The 20,685-nt window shown below is 28.6% G+C and overlaps 1 protein-coding gene across 11 annotated transcripts in view; it reads right to left on the bottom strand.

Moving 5' to 3' along the window:
• The window catches only part of LOC107440090 (NADP/NADPH phosphatase nocturnin), a 129,170-nt gene that overhangs the window by 32,356 nt on the left and 76,129 nt on the right, over window positions 1-20,685 (bottom strand). The window contains exon 1 of one of the 11 annotated variants that reach the window (XM_016052883.3): window positions 2,163-2,574. The exons of 9 other annotated variants lie outside the window; for them this stretch is intronic. In XM_016052883.3, the coding sequence (XP_015908369.1) occupies window positions 2,163-2,251 (89 nt within the window). In that variant the 5' untranslated portion in view covers window positions 2,252-2,574. Of the gene's footprint in view, window positions 1-2,162; window positions 2,575-20,685 lie in introns of those variants that run through there. One more of the 11 variants, XM_071187929.1, reaches the window with a different exon arrangement.

Raw genomic sequence — 20,685 nt, 5'->3', positions numbered from 1 at the left:
ACTGTATTTATATCATTCATTTCATAATTTTGCATTTATTTGGTGACAGTTTACCAGGAATTTTGGTTTTCATAAATATAGCTCTTATTATCACTTAAGTAGTAAAAAATACAAGACAGAAAAGAAAATTTAGCCGGATAAATGGTTTTTATGCAATGCTCTGAGGTATCGTGAAAAAATTATCAAAATTTACCTCACCTAATTTTATCACATATTATAAGGCCTTATTCTATTGCTAATTTTAACAAAGCGCTTTAGCAAAAATAACTGAACTTTTTATTGTTCCCATAGAACCAGAAACACGGTAAACTTACAGATTTCTAAGCAATCAAAAGGGTGCTGCAACGAGTGATTTTAATAAACCCTAATTTAATAAAACAAGGATATTTGCAATAAAAATTTTAGTAATCGTGTAAGTTTCAATTTTTTAAAAATTTTCTCTGTAATGAAATTTTCTCCATTCTAAGGGTCACTATTGTTGTGTTTATAATAAGATAAAACTTTGGAGAAAAAAATTAAATTTCAAATTTTTGAATTTAAAAAAAAGAGAGATTCAGATTAAAGAGAAGAGAGGAAAAGAGAAAGAAACGAATTACTCGTTTTTAAGAGGGAAATTCGAAAAACGAAAGAAAAATATTCATTTCTACAATATAGGTGGAACTCTCTTTCATTTTCCAAGGAGCACGGAAAGAAAACAAAAATATTTAAAACACCTTGTAAAGTGTAGTGACGTTTCTGTTGAGACATGCACAGTGAAACACGAAAATATTCAATTCCAAAATTAAATTAAAATCTTCATTTAAATACCTTAAATTGTTTAGCAAAACGCTTTTAAATTATAACTCAGAAGGATTTCGATTTAACACGATGAGTATTTAACTTGAACTAAATTACCTAATGACATTTTAAATTGCGATAAATTATGCTTACTTTGCATATTTTATATGAAATAAATCGATTTACAATTTCAGAGTCTCAAAAATTACATGCATTTTTATCGTTCATAACATTCCATTCATTTAATTATACTTTTAATACTTCATCCTGTATTCATACCATCATTAATTCAATTGACTTATAAGTTCCTTAATTTTTTTTAACTGATTTTAATTTATACTTTTATTTCAATTCGCTTGCACACTAATTCTTTAATGAATTTTTATCATTCACAATTCAATGCATTTCTACTTTCATTTGTTCAATACATTTGTATTGTCATTTATTTGTTCATTTTCTCAACCTATTTCAATCTTCTATGGATTATGTTTTTACTATAAATTGAGTCAGTAGGTTCACCGGAAAACTATAGACGGAATAAAATTTAATATACAAATGAAACAACAAAATAAGTCGAAGTAAAATTAGAAAATTAATTGAATAATATTTCTAAATTAATTTGATTATATTTCAGTTCACGTTCCAATTAATAATAAATGTACAAAAATTTTAATAGTGTACCATATTATGAATTTGTTAACCTTTTAAGGTGGATTAAAACTTCTCCCCCTCTCCCCCTATTTTTGACAATAACATGAATCACTAAATTTGTAATAGTTTTTGCCTTTTAAACTAAACCGCATTTATTTAACAACTTCAAATTTTGTAAAATATTAAAATAAATAGATAAGATAATGAAAAAAATAGATAATGAAGTAAATGATAGATGATGAAGTAAAGATTTTCTTAAAATTATTTCCAAATTTGTGCCAAAATCGGTTATAGATTTCATATTTTCAACCATAAGTCAAAATAATGAATGGACTAAATAAAGATTTAGTGATTCGGTTAAATTTTTAAAACCACTCCCCCTTATTTTAGACAATAATATAAACCACTAAAACTGTAGTAGTTTATATATTTTAAACTATATCGCTTTTATAAAACTATTAAATTTTGAAAAATAGAAAAATAAACGGATCGCTTCGTGACCACAAATCTTGCGGCTCTCTTAGTTGAATTTCTGGTCAAATTTTTCTGGCCCGAAAAGAGTAAAAAGTAATGACAAAAGCATTTTATATCATTGAGCATAAAGCATTGCTTTTTTTAAGTTCAAAATTTTAAAATGTGTCCTCTTATTAATTGTAAAAATTTTTAGAAAAATTTTTTAAACTCAATTTTGTAAAATAGGGAGAAAAAAAACTGACGCATAAAAGTGTACATACCTGACAAGGTACTGAAGTAAAGCTTTTCTTGATGTCATTTCCAAGTTCGTGCCCGAATCGGGAACTATAGATTTTTTATTTTCAGCCATAATTTCAAAATAATAATTGAACTAAAAAAAGATTTAGTGACACAGTTAATTTTTTACTGGAATTCGTTCTTCGGTTGTTGATAATCAGTCACTTAAGAGTAGAACAAAAACCGTACTTCTTCTAAAAATAGTTTGAGACAGTGAGAAAAATAAGACGAAGCCAATTTCAAAATGTATAACAGGAGTGAGCCAAACAATGATAAAAGCTCAAATAAGAAATTTCACTTCCGATCATTCTGTTATAGTAACTAGTAATGAATTCGAATACTCCACGCTGTGGGATTTTATTAGGGAAACTAGAAGAGCAACTGCGGACGCAATGGCCAATGGCGTAGTCTCATTCTGAGCCGGCTGAATGGATATCAGCGAATGAGAATTCAAGGTTTTCAAAACAAGACTCACATGTTTTTCAAACTGAAGTAATGATAATAAAAGAGACCGCATGAAATTTTAGAAATGAATGTGTTGATAGTTATTTAAAAAATTGTTTGAAATATACTTAATTGTTTTTTGAATTTTCTTAGTTTTTGTTGGTAATTAACTTACTATGATTTATTAAAGTATACTGCTCGCATTTTCACAATACATTTTAGTTCATTGCACGCACGCATCAATATGCACTTTCATACATATTTTTTATTGAGTTTCAGATAAGAATAATAGAAATTTGCAGGTAAATTTTATCATTAAGTGAGTGTTTGGAAATGATAGCAAATTAAAAACGTGGTTTTTCTCATCTTCAGAGAAATAAATGAATAATAATTTTCTCAAATACATAAAAACTAAGCTGGCAAATAATAATGTTGAACTCCTAGCAATAATTCTTGCTAAAAATCTAATATTTAATTTTTTACGCACAGCAACATTAACATAGAAGAAATAAAATAAAATAAGAAATGTTTTGAAATTTTTATTTGCATTAATATAGAAACTATAAATCGTCATATTTTCAGGACATATGCAGAAGAAGCTATCAAAATTCAAGTTTTTATTTATTACAAGAGACTGCATAAAACGTCATAAATGAAAAACATGGTAAATAATTATTAACAGATCAATGTTGTATACATACAGAGATCCAGCAAGCTGATTAGCAAACGCACGAGCTAATATAAGAAAAGCAATACGACTATATTAATCTTAATCTAACGCTTAATATTACAACAAACGCATGAAGTCATTAAAATTTTTGAACGAGGTTAATTGTTAAAAAATGAATTCTTGTGAATTACCATGTAGAAATGCTGGTTTAATAGAGTTTAATGATACAAGAGCCGGAAGCGACTTCACTGTGCTAATCACAAATGTTATTTAATACTCAACTTAGAAGAATCGAACAACACTTTTTAGAAGAAGCTACTAAATGAAATATATACTTACGTTAAATTTTATACTGGCTGCTAAATTCAAAAGTACTTAAATTGGTAAGGAATTGCTTACTGAACTTACAAGGAAGAAGCCAAACGAAATAACGTTTTCGATAGGGAGAAATGTAAGTCTGTATAAAACAAATGCTGGGACCAAATTGTACATTGCATGCGTTTGAATATGAATTGTTAATAAATAAATTTTTAGGCACACTTGAAAAATCTATATTACATAGGCAATTGCCATTTAGAAATACCATAAATGACAAAGTGGCTATTAACTTGGCTCTTTTTGTTTTAATATTTCCTTTTTCCAAAGAATGGCATTAGAGAAGAATTAAAAATCAGTCTAAAAACAATTTGAATCAGTGATCCTTTAATGTATAATTGTTTCACGTGTTCTAGACTTGTTGGAGATATTTTACTCAGATAAAAGCTCAGCATAATACATTTTAGGCTCGAAGTAAAGTTAGAAAGTGAATTGAAGAGAAAATTTAAATTATTTTTAGACTAGCTTAATGAGAATAGCTTAGGTTCATATAAGTGAGAGTAACGTTTTTAAAATTTGGATACAACAAATTCTCTCAGAGAAACTTATTCAAGTGATGAATCATACTTGGTGTCTAATTAGTAACAAAAATTTACAACATGAAATTTAAAAAATTCTGCATGTCACACATATTTCGCTACCAGAATTATTTTTTTTAAAAAATGTACAGCGTGCAAAATTAAAAACGATATTTTAAGCTACAAAATCACACACAAAAACGCACTTACTCTGAATAAGCATACCTTTCTTTCTACGGATTTGGATATTTGACCCCAAAAATATAGGGGGAAGCAGCAATCTGAGAAATATGCTCGAGACAGTTTGGTCAGGAAAAAGTGGTATTTCGAAAATTCAATTTCTCAGGAACTATTCGACTGATTTTGTTCAAACTTTGCCATTTAAAATTATATTCTTTAAAATAATGCAAAAAATTGTATACCTTTCAATTCAGAGTTTATTCGACTATTATTATATAAAATAATAAATACCTACTAAAAACTATTGTTTGTATGGAATTATCTTTGGATAAATGAATTTTATAATTGTGTGCAAAAAATTTTCCGTTTACTTAAAAATTTCACGAGATATGGCGAAATACGCAAAAAGTAAAATTAACATTAAGGGATCTGAACTTTGAATCGCTCTCCTGACAAAACTAATAGGATCATATTTCCCGAGATTGGGGCTATATTTCAGGAGTCAGAAATCCAAATCAGCCAAAAAAAAAGTACGTTTATAGAAAGTTTGTTTTTATGTCTGATTTCGTAATATAAAATATAGTCTGTGTAAGTCACTTTACCATACAGTATATTAAAATCTTTATGCTTTATTTTACTCTTCCCCATTGATAGTGAAAATAAATAACACCAGAAATATGATATTATGAGCGTTTGCTTTTCTAAAAAGATTTTTAAACAATAGAAAACTACCTGCCGTAATAATCTTTAAATGTATAATAAAAATGTAGTTTTAATAAGCCTGTTCTTAAATTAATATACTCTGTTTCCTCATACTATTGTATTGAATAAAGTTCAAAGACATTTTAATGTATTTTTATAGGATTATTTAAGATTGCATTTTCTAATAATAGTTCATTTTTACTGTAAATTTATTATTAGTCGTGATGGAATACACATTAAAATTTACTTTAAAGACTTAAATATTACTTAGATTGTAAATCAAACTATGACATAACTTATAAATTAACTATGACATAATCGTATAAATTAATGCTATAAAAGGTTATTTAAAAATATGTAATATTTTACTAAAAACATAAAAATAAAAAAAAGGAAAGGAAAAGTCTTCTTTCGATTGTCAAATAAAAAAATACTCGTTTATTGTAAGCTATGTATGAATTATGATCAGATAAAAAAAATTTCATTCATACTATGTCGAAATAGCAGTACCATAAGTTAATCAAAATTAAAATGCTTTTGAAATCTAGTCAGGTAAATTTCTGAAATGATAAAAATACATGAAATACATAATAATAATACAAAGCCTTGGCCAAGAGAAACTAATAATATTGATAACAAGAGAAAATTAGAATTAATTTTAAAAAACTTTCAAATAAATTTTTCTGAAAAAAATTAATTGTATATTAATATCTATGCTTGATTTCTTAAAATAAAAACTTCAAGAAAAAAAGAAAGAAGGAAATTAAAAGATGAGAAAATCACTGGTGACTCTATATAACAACCGCATTACATAATATTTATATTGTTGTTTTTTAAAATTTGCTTTTAAATTTTTCGAATCAGTGGATGGATTAATATCTGTTCGAATGGATTTAAATAATTTAAAATCATAATGTAGCATTTGAAAGAAATGTGAGAAATCAAACACTAAAATTCGGGAAAATGTCAATTACAATGAAACAAAATATACAAAAGCGTTACAAATTGAAAATTACTTTTACAAGTCACTTAAATGTATAAAAAATTTAAGGAATATGAAGATCGTTCAGTAAGAAATGAATATTATATTATATATTATATTATATTATATTATATTATATTATATTATATTACATTATATTATATTATATTATATTATATTATATTATATTATATATATATATATATATATATACACAGTTGTTATCTGCATCTAATAAATTCGCATTCGACAATTAAACAAGTAATTAAAATTTAGAAAACTAATAAAAAATTCATAACGTCAATTAGTTTACATTATGAGTGAGCTACTTTTGAGTACATTGAAATGCAAATTTGCTTCTTAAACTATGGGTCATGAATTCAAGTTATGTGGATAATTTCTTAAAGTAGGGAAAACAAATATTTAAGAAAATAACTTTAAAAAGAAAAACATTAACAGTTATGCAATTTCAACTACTGGAATTTCTGTTTTCTTCACTAAGTAGAGCTTAAAATTTCTCTTTTGACTAAAATTTTCCGTTTCCAAACAAAATTTTTATTTTCTTCTCTACCGATTACATTCGTAAAGATGATTATATATTGGTTAAAATCTTGGATAAAGAAAGTCGTCCTGACAGCTCAGCTCAGTCGCAAAAGCATCTCTGTTTTTACCCGAAAATTAGCTTTGAAGTCCCTGTTTTCGGTAATTTCTCTAGTTTAACATAGTACGCATGCAGTGTTGAAAGAAAGAAAAGACAAAACAAAATATTCAGTGGTAACATTTTGTTTCCTTTAATTGATTGCTACCCTGTGATAATTTAAAAAATACTATTATTTAACAAGCTTTATTTTTTTTTTCAAAATTAAATGACATAATAAACCGAAATTAGTTAAAAATGAATCATAATTCATATAGTTTTGTAAATTTTTTAGACAGTACACAAATACTGAATATTTAAATAAGGTGGAAAGGTAACTGCTTTTAAAAGGGAGAAATTAAAGCAATTTAAAGAAACATTCAGAGTGGAATAAATCCATTTTTTCATGTATTGAGAAATTGAGGGTTAGTGTTAAATTAAATTTAAAAATTTTGGCAAGGGTACATTAATTTTGGAGATGATTAACTATACAATATGCTTGAACTTTAAAATGCAAAAAAGTAATAAATTAAATTTTTTTTTAGCTCCAACTGAACTTTTTCCACTTTCAATAATAACATCTTATACGAAATAAAAGCAAGAGTAAAGTTAAGTCATTTTTATACACATTGGCTTTACTGAAATGTATTTTTTATATAATGTAAATACACAAATACAAATTCTAACAAATTTTATTAATATTTTATGCAAATACATGAATAATTAATTTTATTAATAATCACAATTCAGGGTGAATCGGTGGCATGTTAGGTATTACTATGCTGTTCTTCTCTCTTGATATAGGTGTGCACAGTGGCAACATAGGAGGCATGTTGTGATTATTTAATTTGTTCTTTTTTAATCATCTACTTTGATAATGTATTATTTAAATGATACGCACGCAGTTGATAGTTATAGGAAACACAAGTCAAACAGAATCAGGTATTTTACTTCAAAATATGAATTGGCAAAATATAAATTGACGAAATATGAATTGAAATGCTCACATTGGCGCTTATTCTCAGAAAGTATCACCTACCGAGCGGTTATGTTTAAGGCGTACAGTAATTTGAGAAAGCCAATAGAAATTGCTTTAACATTGGTTATTAAAAACATACTAATCCATTTTCAAAAAAAAATTTTTTGCGATAAAATTTTTTAGCTAAAATTCATCTGATTATTTTAACTAATTGAGTTTGATTATTGTAAGATATATTATATAAAAAAAAGGATGTCTATATACAACTGGTATTGCTATAAACTAATTTTTTTCTTCCAAAAATGAACTTATTCTACTTTCAAAATTAATGGCTTATTTGGTGATTCTAACTGTGACCACCTAGTTGGTATAGGGAGAAGAGCCTTCCATGGCCGGAATCATTGCTCGATTTCTATTAGTAAAGGCTGATAAGATTGCACTTCATCTGATTTGGTATTAATTTTGGTCAAATTAGCAATACATTATGGCTTATAATATGTGATAGAATTTGGTAAAACTTGGTACTTTAGAGTATAGCATAAAAAAATATTTATTTGGTTAAATTTATCTTCAGTTTTGCATTTTTTATTAAATGTGTAGTAATAAGAACTATAATTTTGAAAACCAGAATTTCCGGTAAACTAATACCGTATGAACGGAGGAATTACCTCATGAATGTTTTAAATACCATATTTTGCATTTTATTTTATAACTGTCGTTGAGCAGCCGACCCCATTCTGAGTTAACGACTTCTACTCCGTAGCCTTGTCATTTTGAGTTTATTGCAGAAGACAAGGGAACTCCTGGATCAAGTACTGGGAGAAATTTGCCTCCATGGAGGACTTTCTGATGGAACTAATCAGCACTTGCGTTACATGGCGAGGAAGACCACGAGAACCTCCCACGGTTAGCCTGACGACAAGGGGACTCTAACCCATGATCCGTCTACCACTGAGGATCCGTCAGCGCTGTGGTCGGTACGAGCCGGGTGCGGAGTTTGTATCGACCAGCCATCGCTGGGATTCGAACACGGTTCACCTCATTGTAAGGCGAATGCTCTATTCCCTGAGTCACTACGGCTCTTTAAACACAGTATGATTTTATTTTATTAATCGGAATTTTTTTTTCTCCAGAAATGTCATTACCATACAGTATGGTAAATTTTTCAGAATTGTTTTCGCCGAGTAAAAATAACAATTCACTATTTGTACTGAAAAAAAGTATTTGCTTTGTTGTTTCCAAATGTATACGTTTTCAATTGAGTTACATTTCATCTCATCAAAATATGAAAATCAGTGATATATTTTTCATCAAGACATATTATTTTGTAAATGATTTCATATTTAAAAAGTCCCCGCAGTGGACTGATCGTTAAGACACGGTTCCCAGCAGATCACCGAAGTCAAGCATCACTGGCTACGGTCAGTGTGCGGGTGGGTGACCACTTGGATCAGTCTGCGTAGGGACCGAGGGTGTGCGGTATTGGTCCTCGTTAAACTGTGCTACCGTAAAGTGCTCGACTTCGCGCGCAGGTCGTCGGGCTACCGAAGCGGGGGTGCCATCCCCTCTGCAGAGGATCAAAATTGTGATGGCATGTCTTCGGATCATCCTCGGGGATGTTTCCCAGACCGTCGCCAATAGCCATTGTGCAGCCCTAGTGCGACGTAAATGAACAACAACAACATCATATTTAAAAAATGATTGTCGCTGATTAAATAGGTCGTCTTCACGAATCATTAAGACTTCAAGCTAGTACGAAAAATCCGAATCGGTTATTCAGGATACTTTATTTATGATTATTGGGAATTTAGCAACATAAATGGTGGAAATTTGAATTATCGACATACGGTGACAATTTGAATCATTCTATCGTGGAAATTTCTTGAATGCAATTATTCTTTACTACTTAAGGGAATATGATTGATTCAATTTAATACTTTATTGAGGGTGCAGCAAATTTTCACGTATAGTTCAGTCAGTTACGGAAAAACTACATTATTTTTGTAGTTTACTACAAATACTTTATTTAAAATGTAATAACTAAAAACTACTTTAAGGAGACGAACTTATATTAAACGTTAGGGAACAATTAACAAATATTTATTCACGTTTACATGAGCCAGTTTGTTATTCCAAAACATTTTTTATTTCGAATTTGTTCATTTGATCTTTAACTTTTTCTGCCTTTCTCGACAGCGATTATTTAGTTTAAGAAATGCGAAATTATTAAAGCCTTAAAAATTTTTAATTGTTTAATACTCTTATTTCCTCTAAAAAATTAAGTACATCCAAAAATACGTGCCTTTCCTCTTAAATAACTTAAATTTTTCACGAGTGTACAACATTCACATGTGAAAGTGTGACCAAAGGGATTAATTATCTATTTTTCGTAATGGCTAGTTTAAGTATTAGTTATACATGATTCTAAATATGTAATACCCGTTAACGCTCAGCTGCAGCCACAGGGTGATTTTCATTGCAGGCATTGGCGGACCCTCGAAAATTTACACCAATCAAATTCGAAAAATTAGTTCTGTTAGAGCAGTGTTTCTTTACTAAACTATTCTTAAAAGTAGTTTGCGAGAATCGCTACAAACTACTGTTTTTTGGTATCGCACTACTCACTAAACTACTTAAAAAAAAAAAAAAAAACTAGCTCTCTGTGCTACAAACTACGAAAAAAGTAACGACTACAGTAGCTTTACTACTGGCAGTGTGCTTCTGCCTAGCAGAGGTTTTTGAAAGGGTACATCACTCATTTTTGATAAAATCATCGAGGGTACTTAGATAAGTAACTCCAGAAAAGATCATTTTGAAGTATTCTTGAATGTTTTAGATCTAAAATACAAGCTTGATTCTTGAGAAACGCGAGTTTCCAAACTTAGACAAGAACATGAAACTAAATACTAGTGAAAATCAAAACGTTTTTCAAAAAAGAAAAAAAAACAGTTCCTCATGCATTCAAAATAAATCTAAAAGCAACTGATAGCTTTTCCGAAATAAGATGGATATGTTTCCGAACTATCAGAAACCTAAGCTGATTCTATTTTTGATTTTTTTAGATTTTTTTAATACAGTTTCGAAACATGATATTTTAATACTCATCGTAAAAAATTCGAAAAGAATAACAGTAGCACAGATCGCAAGGTTAGAAACTTATTGCGCAAAGGCCATTTAGTTTTAACAGACACTTTGAAATATAACATTATTTAAAAAACCACATTTAAGTGTCGCAAATTTTTCAACGGTCAGTATAAATTAGTCTATTTCGAAATCAAAAGAAGTATTTCTAGCCAATGAAAATGTAAGGAACACGAAGATATTGATGGGATTCTCCCTTAATGCAATCAATTTGTTTACGATATTTCAATCTTGTGACATTAAGCAACACCAGACACCAGATTTGATTTATCTGAAGAGACTTAGCGAACGTCATTTTTTACGTCACATGTAAATTTCTAACGTGTTTGCTTTTTTTAGTACTTGCTTCTTTTAGTCCATTATCTACCTTAATTGATAAACGAAGAATTAAATTAGAAACAAAAAGAATACATTATGTCCGCCCTTCTAAAAAATTTGATTATTCGTGCAAAAATAGCGTTTTACATAAAGTTACAGATAAAATGAAGGTTTTTAAAATTAAATTTAGGTGATTTTGAAGTAAGGAGTGAAGAAAAAACAAATTAAAACTGCTGTACAAATTGAAAAATGTTACACTCTGTGTAACTTTTGAACCAATGATTGGATTTTCACATTCACGATGCAGACTCACAGCTAAAGAGGGCACAATCTGGGAGAAGAAACTTTTCATAACAAATTCTGTTTGACTTTCATTGGCAATTACAAATTTAAAGTTAAAAGAAAGGTGAAATCTGGCAAATCTTGAAGAAATAGTTAAGTTTCAATTGCTAAAAGAATATTTTTAAAATATCAAAATAAAAACAATTTATGGAAGAATTATTTTCAACTGCGTAATCCTTCATAATCGTGCCATAATTTGTTTACATTTTAAATTTTTGAATAAACATTTTTCAACATTTGAAACTTCACGATTTACTGCGGGTTTCCTGAACTCATTTTTTCTAATATTTAAATATAAAATTACTTATGAAAGTTAAAAAAAAATTGTCGTGAAGGGCTTCTCCTGACTTATAGCGTCCTCTAATTTTGCTAAGTTAGGAAGGAGAAGGAAATGTGCTATCTGAAAGATGCAGCTCCTCTAGTTTTCTCTGGATTGGAAACAATGAGTTTAGGTCATTTAAGTTATTTTTACTTTATTGCTCCCTCTTTCTCATAATATTAGTAGGAGAAAATATCATTATTGGTTCAAAAGTTAGTCTGGATGTAAAATTTTTCAACCAGAGCACAACGCATTCAAATTTCATAACGCACCATACAAAATGTACTTAGCACAATGTATCACATAAAATATGCATAGTTCAAAATCTTTTTTTTTCTCCCCAGAACTCAAATATGCATCTCTTTTGACTTTTTCCACTTTTTGACTTTTTTTTGGTGAGTTCACGCGTGCTTTTCACCATAGGAAGCAAATGATTCCATATAAAAAATTCTCTTTAAAAATCTGGTGATGTTACAGGCCAATTTTGACAATTAATGAAAGGCAAATGTTATTTTTACATTATCTGTTGCTGTTGTCATTATGGAAGCATCCTGTTAATAATGCCTCCGAAAAAAGCTGTTAATATAATAAATAACAATTTTAAGCTCAGAAAAAAAGCTCGATAAAACGAAGTTAAGGGAATTTTTTAAAAAAATAATAATAAACTATTTTGAATAAACGCCTTATTTGTTTTATGTATTTTATTGACTTCAAATCAAAAACAAAAAAACGCAAATATTGTTATTGTTAATACCCTAGCAACAAAACAACGTGAGCCCTCACCGAACCAATATTCACGAATCTTGGCTCAATAAGGTCTTGGCCTTATCAAGACTAGAGTTATCCGACAAATGAATATTTTGCTTTATGCTTTTAAATCTGTTTTGACTCCGAATAATTCGTAGTCCTTTATCCTCATCTAAAGACCAGTACATATCTATCTGAGGAAGTGTATGATATCCAGAAAGAATTAGTATACAGAATAAATATACTGCTGGATATCAGAAAGAATCCAGAAAGTACTAGTACAGAAATAATTAGCATTACTAGTAGTAATCTATTAAGTAAATTTCAAAGAAATCACTCTAAATTTTCAATTAAACTCTGAAACCTTTCATAATAAGTGGGTTTTCAAGTCTTGCCTATTTCTCAAGCATTCAGCCAATGGTGCATTAAAATTCAATTAAATTTTTTTTTTATGATATTTTTTTTTAAACTTTATTTTCAGAACTTGCAACTTTAACCCATTATAAAAACATATACTAGATCTCAAGTGGAATTATTATACAGTTTCAAAAAATGGTCTTTTTCAATAACTGTTTGAAGCTAAAAAAAACTAGCGTGTTTTGAAAATTTCTCAACAGAAATTATTTACTCCAATAGAATTACTAATATTTTATAGATGTCTTCAGAACCCTTAAAAACAGCAGAAAAATAGAATTAGTAAAAAATATTCGCCACAAAGTTAACAAATTTTTTTTTTTTAAATGGAGCGTTTACGCACTTCTGATCAAAAATCGGTTATTGTAATGCTTCATAGCCGTTCCCTTCTCATAAGTATTATTTAAAACTTTCACCATTTCTAGCTTAAGACAAGGATACTAATAACCATAATGAACAAGGAAGTTTAATTTCAAATTTTGCTTCATGAATACTTTTCTTCTCTAAACATGATATTAAAATTTTTGATAACATTCATCACTGTCTGTCATCAAAATTTAAATAAAGTATAAACATCAATCTATATTTTTTAACTTGAGTTCTAAATAGTGAAGGTTAAGTAAGTATAAACAGAACACGATATCTGTGAGGTTTGGAGTAGACAATATCAGTCTTACAATAAAACCAATAATCCAGTAGGTATCATAGTTTAATTATTACATTACACGTGTAATAAAGACAATTAATCAAAAGGAAAAAAAATTATCCACCTTCATTTGCAAACCGAACTAAATCAATGTAGCCAATTATATTTTTTTCCAGTTTTGATCCCATATTATTGTTTAAAGTTTGGCGTTTTTCCATATACAAATATTCAAAGCACGTTTTACAAAAGATTAAAATCTCCAAATTAAAATATTTATTGTGATTAACATAATGGATATCAAGAACAATTTATTTGTTTAAAATTGAACAAACACTAACTTATTAGTTTTTTCTTCCCCCCTCCCCCTCCCCACTATCTTAAATAACGTGGGAACGTCAGTATCTTCCATAGCCACAGCTATGCCCACTGTCTCATTAGATATTTTACGATGTTTATTTAAAAATTTAGAAAGAAAAAAATATCAGAGAGTACTCCGCCTTTTACAGTAGGAAGATCGTATCAACACTGTCTTCTAATTGGAGAAGCTTTTTTCTGAAGACGGCAGTATTAATGGCATTAATAATTTTAAACTGTTGAAAAGTGAACATTTGAAGAAAAAAAATGCGGAATAAGTTAAGAGGACTATACCGTGGGAAAAACTTATCATGAAAAATTCTATTTTACGTTCTTCGGTATTTAAAAATTTAAAATATAGAAAAAATTAGTTCAGATGAACCCAGAGTAAAACATGTAGTTTGAAATGTCTAAAATGTTTTATTTTCCTCTAAATATCAAAATGCAAGCAAATCATCGTCAGGATTAATTTCCTAGAGCTATCCTGCCATATTTTGCTTTAATGTAACTAATATACAGTTCACATTATATCTTTTGTCATTTAAAATTAGCACGTAGTTGGGAATAAGATCTAAATCTTCAGTTAGTGGCCAGTGGTCAGTTGACTCAAATAATTTACTAGCCACTTTTCCTCAAACCTAATGAGTCTGTGACTGATGTCGATAAGTCCTTTTCATTTAAAAGCCACTTTTTGCAAAAATGTTTTTGTTTGGATTAATTATATTTTTAAGAAAAAATGATATTGGAAATAATCTATGGTTATAGAAAGTTAATTCATCAATAAAAGTAATATGAATATGTGACAAAATTTTGTTAAACGTTCTGACTTTCAAGAACAAAATTTAAAAATATTTGCTGAGGCAAAATAAATTTAATTACGACTTTGAAATCTGTGAATTGTTAAAGAATTCTCCTTCCGCATGAATCTTCTTATCATAAATTGATGGAATCTTAAAGATCAAAATTTTGAATGGAGACATGTTTAATGTTTTTCTGAATGAGAACATGTTTAGAGGTTTTAATGAAAATTCATATTTCTAGAATCTGCATTGATGTACTTTTATCATTAAATGATTTTCAGAAGAAAAAAAAAAACTGGAAAAAGTGACCGGTGGTTTTAAGAAGCTACTTTTTTTATTGATTCACCACGCAGAGAGTGACGATTGGTTATTTTCAAGTCTATTGAGAAGGACACACATATTTGCATTCTTTACAATGAATTTGAAGTATCAGACTTTTTTGAAATTCAATGTCTCAGGAACTATTAGACCGATTTTGCTCAAATTTTGTTTTTTTTGCCATCTAAAATTACATTCCTTAAAATGATTCAATAAATTATATAACTTTCAATTCAAAATTTTTCGACCATTAATTAATAAAATAATAAATAATATTTATTAGAAGTTATAATTTGCATGGAATTATCTCTCGGTAAACGAATTTTATAATTGTGCGCAAAAATATTTCAATTCCCTTAAAAAGTTCTCGAGATACAGTGAATTACGCAAAAAGTAAAATTAACATTAAGGGGCTCTCTCCTGACCAAACAATTGAGATCATATTTTCCTGATTGCGGCCACCCCCCATATTTTGGGGGTCAAAAATCCCAATCCGTAGTAAAAAAGATATGTTTATTCAGAGAAATTACGTTTTTGAGTCTGATTTCATATCTAAAAATAACGTCTGCACTTATTAATTAGAATATTTGAGGTCACCCCCCACGAACCATTAAGTTTGTGTCCTCCAAGAACGTGAAAATCCGATCATTAGATCAAAAGTTATTCAAGGTGGTCCGTTTCTTTTCTTTCTTTATTTTTTTTTCTTTTTTTTTTGACTCGCCATTCCATTAAACAATTTAAAAGAATTTGAGATTTAAAAAAATGATTATTCAAAAGCCGGATATTTGAATTTTTAAGCTTGTGAAATCACATGAGTCATCAAATGAAATAGCATATTTCGAGAAAGTAAATTAAAATCATAGTAATTTGGCAGGTAAAAGATATGCTTGACATTGAATTTTTATACATTATTTGTCACTTTTAAATAATAAACTCCACCCACATTCTACATTGTTCTAGAAATAAACCATATCAAACCTTCACTTGTAAAAAAGTTCCTGCTTTTAACCTTCACCCCCATCCAATGGATTGGGAACTAACAAACAGAAGTAACTGATAAGGATAACATGAATACTAGGTTTTGTCAAGGATTCATACTTTTTATTCTTTCATTATTAGTTTAAATTTAGGATGTTACTTCGAAAAAAAAATCATTGGTGGTTCTTTCAACTCTTAATTGTTCCTTATAATAATTATATGCCATAGAGAAATTTACGCTATCCTCAAACTTCTCTGTTGATACAAAAAAAAAAATTTAAAAAATCCGCCATTTTGACAAAAGCGCAAAACGAAGGAAAACTCTTATAGCCTGTCTAAGAACATCGCGAAAATCAACTTGTTTTTCTGCGCAAATGACTTGGTACTTTTTATTCTAGACATACGCGTTTTAAGAAATGGAAATAACTCGAAATGCGCGTTTAGCAAAATCTATTACTCGAAAAGAAATGAGCGTTTAAGAAAATGACATAGCCTGACTTACGCGTTTAAAAAATGAGCGTAGCTTGAAATGTGTGTTTAAAGATTTTAAATAGCTCAAATTGAACAAAAAAGATATTTTACTTTATAACCAACGTTTACCAGTCGAGCAAATTTTAATTCTAAGATTATACTTGTTTGACAACGTAGCGCCTTGTAAATCTGAACCCAACCCAGAAGATAAGGTAACTCCTGGATAAAGCATTTGAGCAAACTAGCCTTCGGGGGGGGGACTAAGAAGCATTAGCGTTACATGGAAAGGGAAAAGAATCAGGAAAATCTGTCACGGTTAGTCCGATCGCAAGTGGATTCTAACCCATGATCCGTCTCCCACTGAGGATATTTTACTTGAGCTCTGTAGTCAGTACAAGTTGGGAGCAGAATTCGTATCAAACACTATAGATATATGACGCATTATCTAGATATAGTTTTGACATTATTCTACATAATTCAATTAACCTCGTGTATGTATTAGCATTAATCAACATATAAAGTAAGAAAAAACATTAATTAAAATAAGTGCTTTAGAGTTAAATTTTTCCAGAGATATATTCATAGACTCAAAATAATTTTTAAAAAAGCAGAAATAATCATTGGAAAGATGTTTGAGGAAGCTAAAGTGTTAGCCAACAAATACCCTAACAGAGGACTAGGAAAACATAATCATAACCAGAAGACTAGTCCGCTGATACAATCCATGCAAGATAAGATAATATTAATTTTGAGAACTTCCATTAATATAGTAATGTAACTCATTAACATTACATATAGCGTTAGTTTAATATACTAACAAGCGTATACTTTTCGAATAAACTATAATGAAACAAATAAATTTTGTTTTACAAATATTTTTCATATTTATCGAAAAAAAATTTCTAATTATTGTTGCTTAATTTGAAATAAAATAAAAGAAAAAAATCGAAAAGCAAGGTTAAAAATTTCAATGCACTTAGCAATTGTATTGTAATAGCAGTTTATAGTTAATATTATTAATTTGTTTTTCAAGTTATATTTGATTTTTTAAAATCATTTGATCATCTTTGCGTATTTTCTTAACACCGTAAATACCATGCAGAATTACAAAATCAAACACATAAACGTATTTTTTCCGAATAGACATATCTTTTTCTTCGACGGATTCAGATTTCGGGACCATAGAATATAAGAGGTAGCACAATCTGGGAACTATAGTAGTTTAATTAAGAAAAAGTCTTGTTTTTAAAATTTGATTTCTCAGGAACTATTTGACCGATTTTGCTATATTTTTTTTTGCCATTTAAAATTGCATTCTTTAAAATAACTTAAAAAAAACTGTATACCTTTCAGTTCAAAGTTTTTTAGACTACTATTCAACAGAATAATAATAAATAATTACATACTTTATGAATAAACATTCCTTTTTATCGACGACTTATTATAATTTCTGACCCCCAAAATATAGAGGGTAGACGCAATCTGTGAAATATGGTCCCTATAGTTCGGTCACGAGAGCAATCGAAAGTTTAGACTATTTAATGTTAATTTTATTTTTTACGTATTTCACCATATTTCGCGAACTTTTTAAGCAAACTGATAACTTTTTTGCACACAATAGCAAAAAATCATTTATCCAAAGGCAATTTCATGCAAAAAATAATTTTTTAATTATTATTTTTATTACTTGACTTAATAGTTGTCATAAAAATTTAGGATTGTAAAGTATTCAAGTTTTTACATTTTAACGAAAGTAATATAATGCAAAATTTGGATAAAATCGGTCGAAAAACTCCTGAGAAATCAAATTTTAAACGTACAACTTTTTCAAAATTGGATTTCTTAAGAACTATTCAAATGATTTCGTTTAAATTTTGAATTTTTCCACTTAAAATTACATTCTTAATTAAAATAATATAAAAATTTGTGTAACTCAAATTGATGTAAATTATGTTATGTGATGCAAATGGTCAAAATGATGAAATTTTGTAACAGTTATGCAATGTATACCAAAATTTTCAATGTAATAAATCAGTGTAATAAAAATTTTCTACCATTATTAAACAAAATTAACAAAAAATACTACTTTCACTATTGTGTGCAAAATTTTTCAATTCGCTTTAAAAGTTCTCGAGATATTTCGAAATTCGGAAAAAATTAATGTCAAGAGGTCCAAACATTCGATTGCTTTCTTAACCAAACTATTGGAACTATCTTACTATCTCTTAAATTTTGGGGGTCAAAAATCCAAATCTGTCTTAAGAAAAAAGAGATTATTTAAAGAAAGTACGTCTTTGTATATGCTTTCGTAACTTAAAATATTGTCTAAACTAAATTAAACTCAGATGCGCGACAGCCCATAGAGACCCAAGGCCTACTGTGTCCATCTCAGTTTTCTTGACCTTGGGCTCCGGGGTGCAGGAGCACATGTTCCGGTCAGGTGGTCAGCCGAACGCGGAACCCCCAGTGTTTAGTTCCCAAGCATGCTTGGTACTCATTTATCGACCCACTGAAGGGATGAAAGGCTGGGTCAACCTCGCCCGGGCCGAGGAAAATATTGTCTACACGAACTAATTAGCATATTTGGGGTCCCCCATTCCAACCATAGAGTCCGAATTCGTAAAAATCCGATCATTAGTTCAAAAGTTATTAAGAGTAATTCATTTTTTGTGTGCACTGTATATGCAATGCGAAGAAGAATGAAAATTTTTACTAGCTAGTTAAAAAAAAAAAATTTCACTTGTTTTTATTACTCTAAACAAATTATTCTCCCTCTAGAAATAAAATTTTTATTTCAGACATCCCGTTAATGTTTTTATTAGTATTTTAAGGTGATTGCTTTTTAAATTTACATTTGATATTTATTCTTGATACAAAAGCAATCAAAGTATTATTTTTAAAATCTTCAAGCAAACTTCTATAAAGAAATATCTATTCAAAAAATTTTATTTTTAGGAATTAAAATTAAACATTCTATAATATAATCAAAAAATTTCAGGTCACTTAGTTTAAGTCCTGAGAAAGAAAACTGTAAGAGGAAAAATAAATAGTTACTTACGTTTATATTCAAAATTAAAAATAATAAATGAAATAATTTATTTTCGAATAATTCAACAAAAACAATGGCTTCAATTTCTTCTGGTAAAAAGCAATTTTTATTTCTTTTACAGTGATCATCTCTTAATGAAAACGCCTTATATTTAAATTACTCGTAATAGTTTTTTCCCTAAAAAACCTTAAGAGAATGACTTAATTTTATTTAATAGTATTTTGTACTTAAACATCATTTGTATACCACATTTCAGTTCAATTTAAATGACCTAAAACAAAAGCAAAAGAACTATCAGTAACAAAAACGCTTTTCTAAGTCCATAAAAACAATCGTAAATCGAGATACTTATTTTAATATTCAAAGCGTAACAACTTATCTGAATCAGGATGATCAGTATAAACTATAAAATATCCGAAGATAAAATCGAAAGCAATTCAAAAGAACTGTGTGTAACTTTCCATTTAAAATTGAAATACGAGAAGAATTCACAAAAAAAAAATTATAATGATATATCATTAAATTTTGTTTTCAATGGCACTGGCAACAGCACATATCTTTCTTTTTGGTGGCTATTAACCCTTTCATAGAAAGTAAACACGTTTGTAGTTTAACAATACAAAGAACATCGAACTTTTTTTTTCTTTGAAAAAAAAATCCTCTTGATTGGCAGATAAAATTCGAAGGAAAATTAGAAATGGATGATACATATATATATTTCTCTTTAAGGCGTAAAATGAAATAAATAAATAAATGCAAACATTGAACCTTTTAAAATATTTGCCTTGAAATTAATCAATCTATGTTGATTGATTAAGGAAATAATAATTCCAAGTACAAAGCATTGTTTAAAAAACGAGTTTTTTAATAACTGAAAGACAAATTTTCTTAGTGTTTTTTTCAGTTGTATTTCTACTAAAATTTTTTAAATTAAATTCAGATACACTTTTTTTGTTTACTTCTTACTGTTTTAACTTTAACTTATGTATTATTCATCTATGGTTCAATTCTCATGATATATTCTACTTCTCATATAACGCGCTATACATGAAATATATAGTGCGTTGTATGAGAGCGCGCGCGCGCATATATATATATATATATATATATATATATGTGTGTG

The sequence above is a fragment of the Parasteatoda tepidariorum genome, chromosome X1 (genome assembly GCF_043381705.1).
Source record: "Parasteatoda tepidariorum isolate YZ-2023 chromosome X1, CAS_Ptep_4.0, whole genome shotgun sequence".
In the NCBI taxonomy this organism is placed as follows: Eukaryota; Metazoa; Arthropoda; class Arachnida; order Araneae; family Theridiidae; genus Parasteatoda; species Parasteatoda tepidariorum.
The sequence above is the reverse complement of the archived record's forward strand: the minus strand, read 5'-3'. Positions and strand labels throughout refer to the sequence as shown.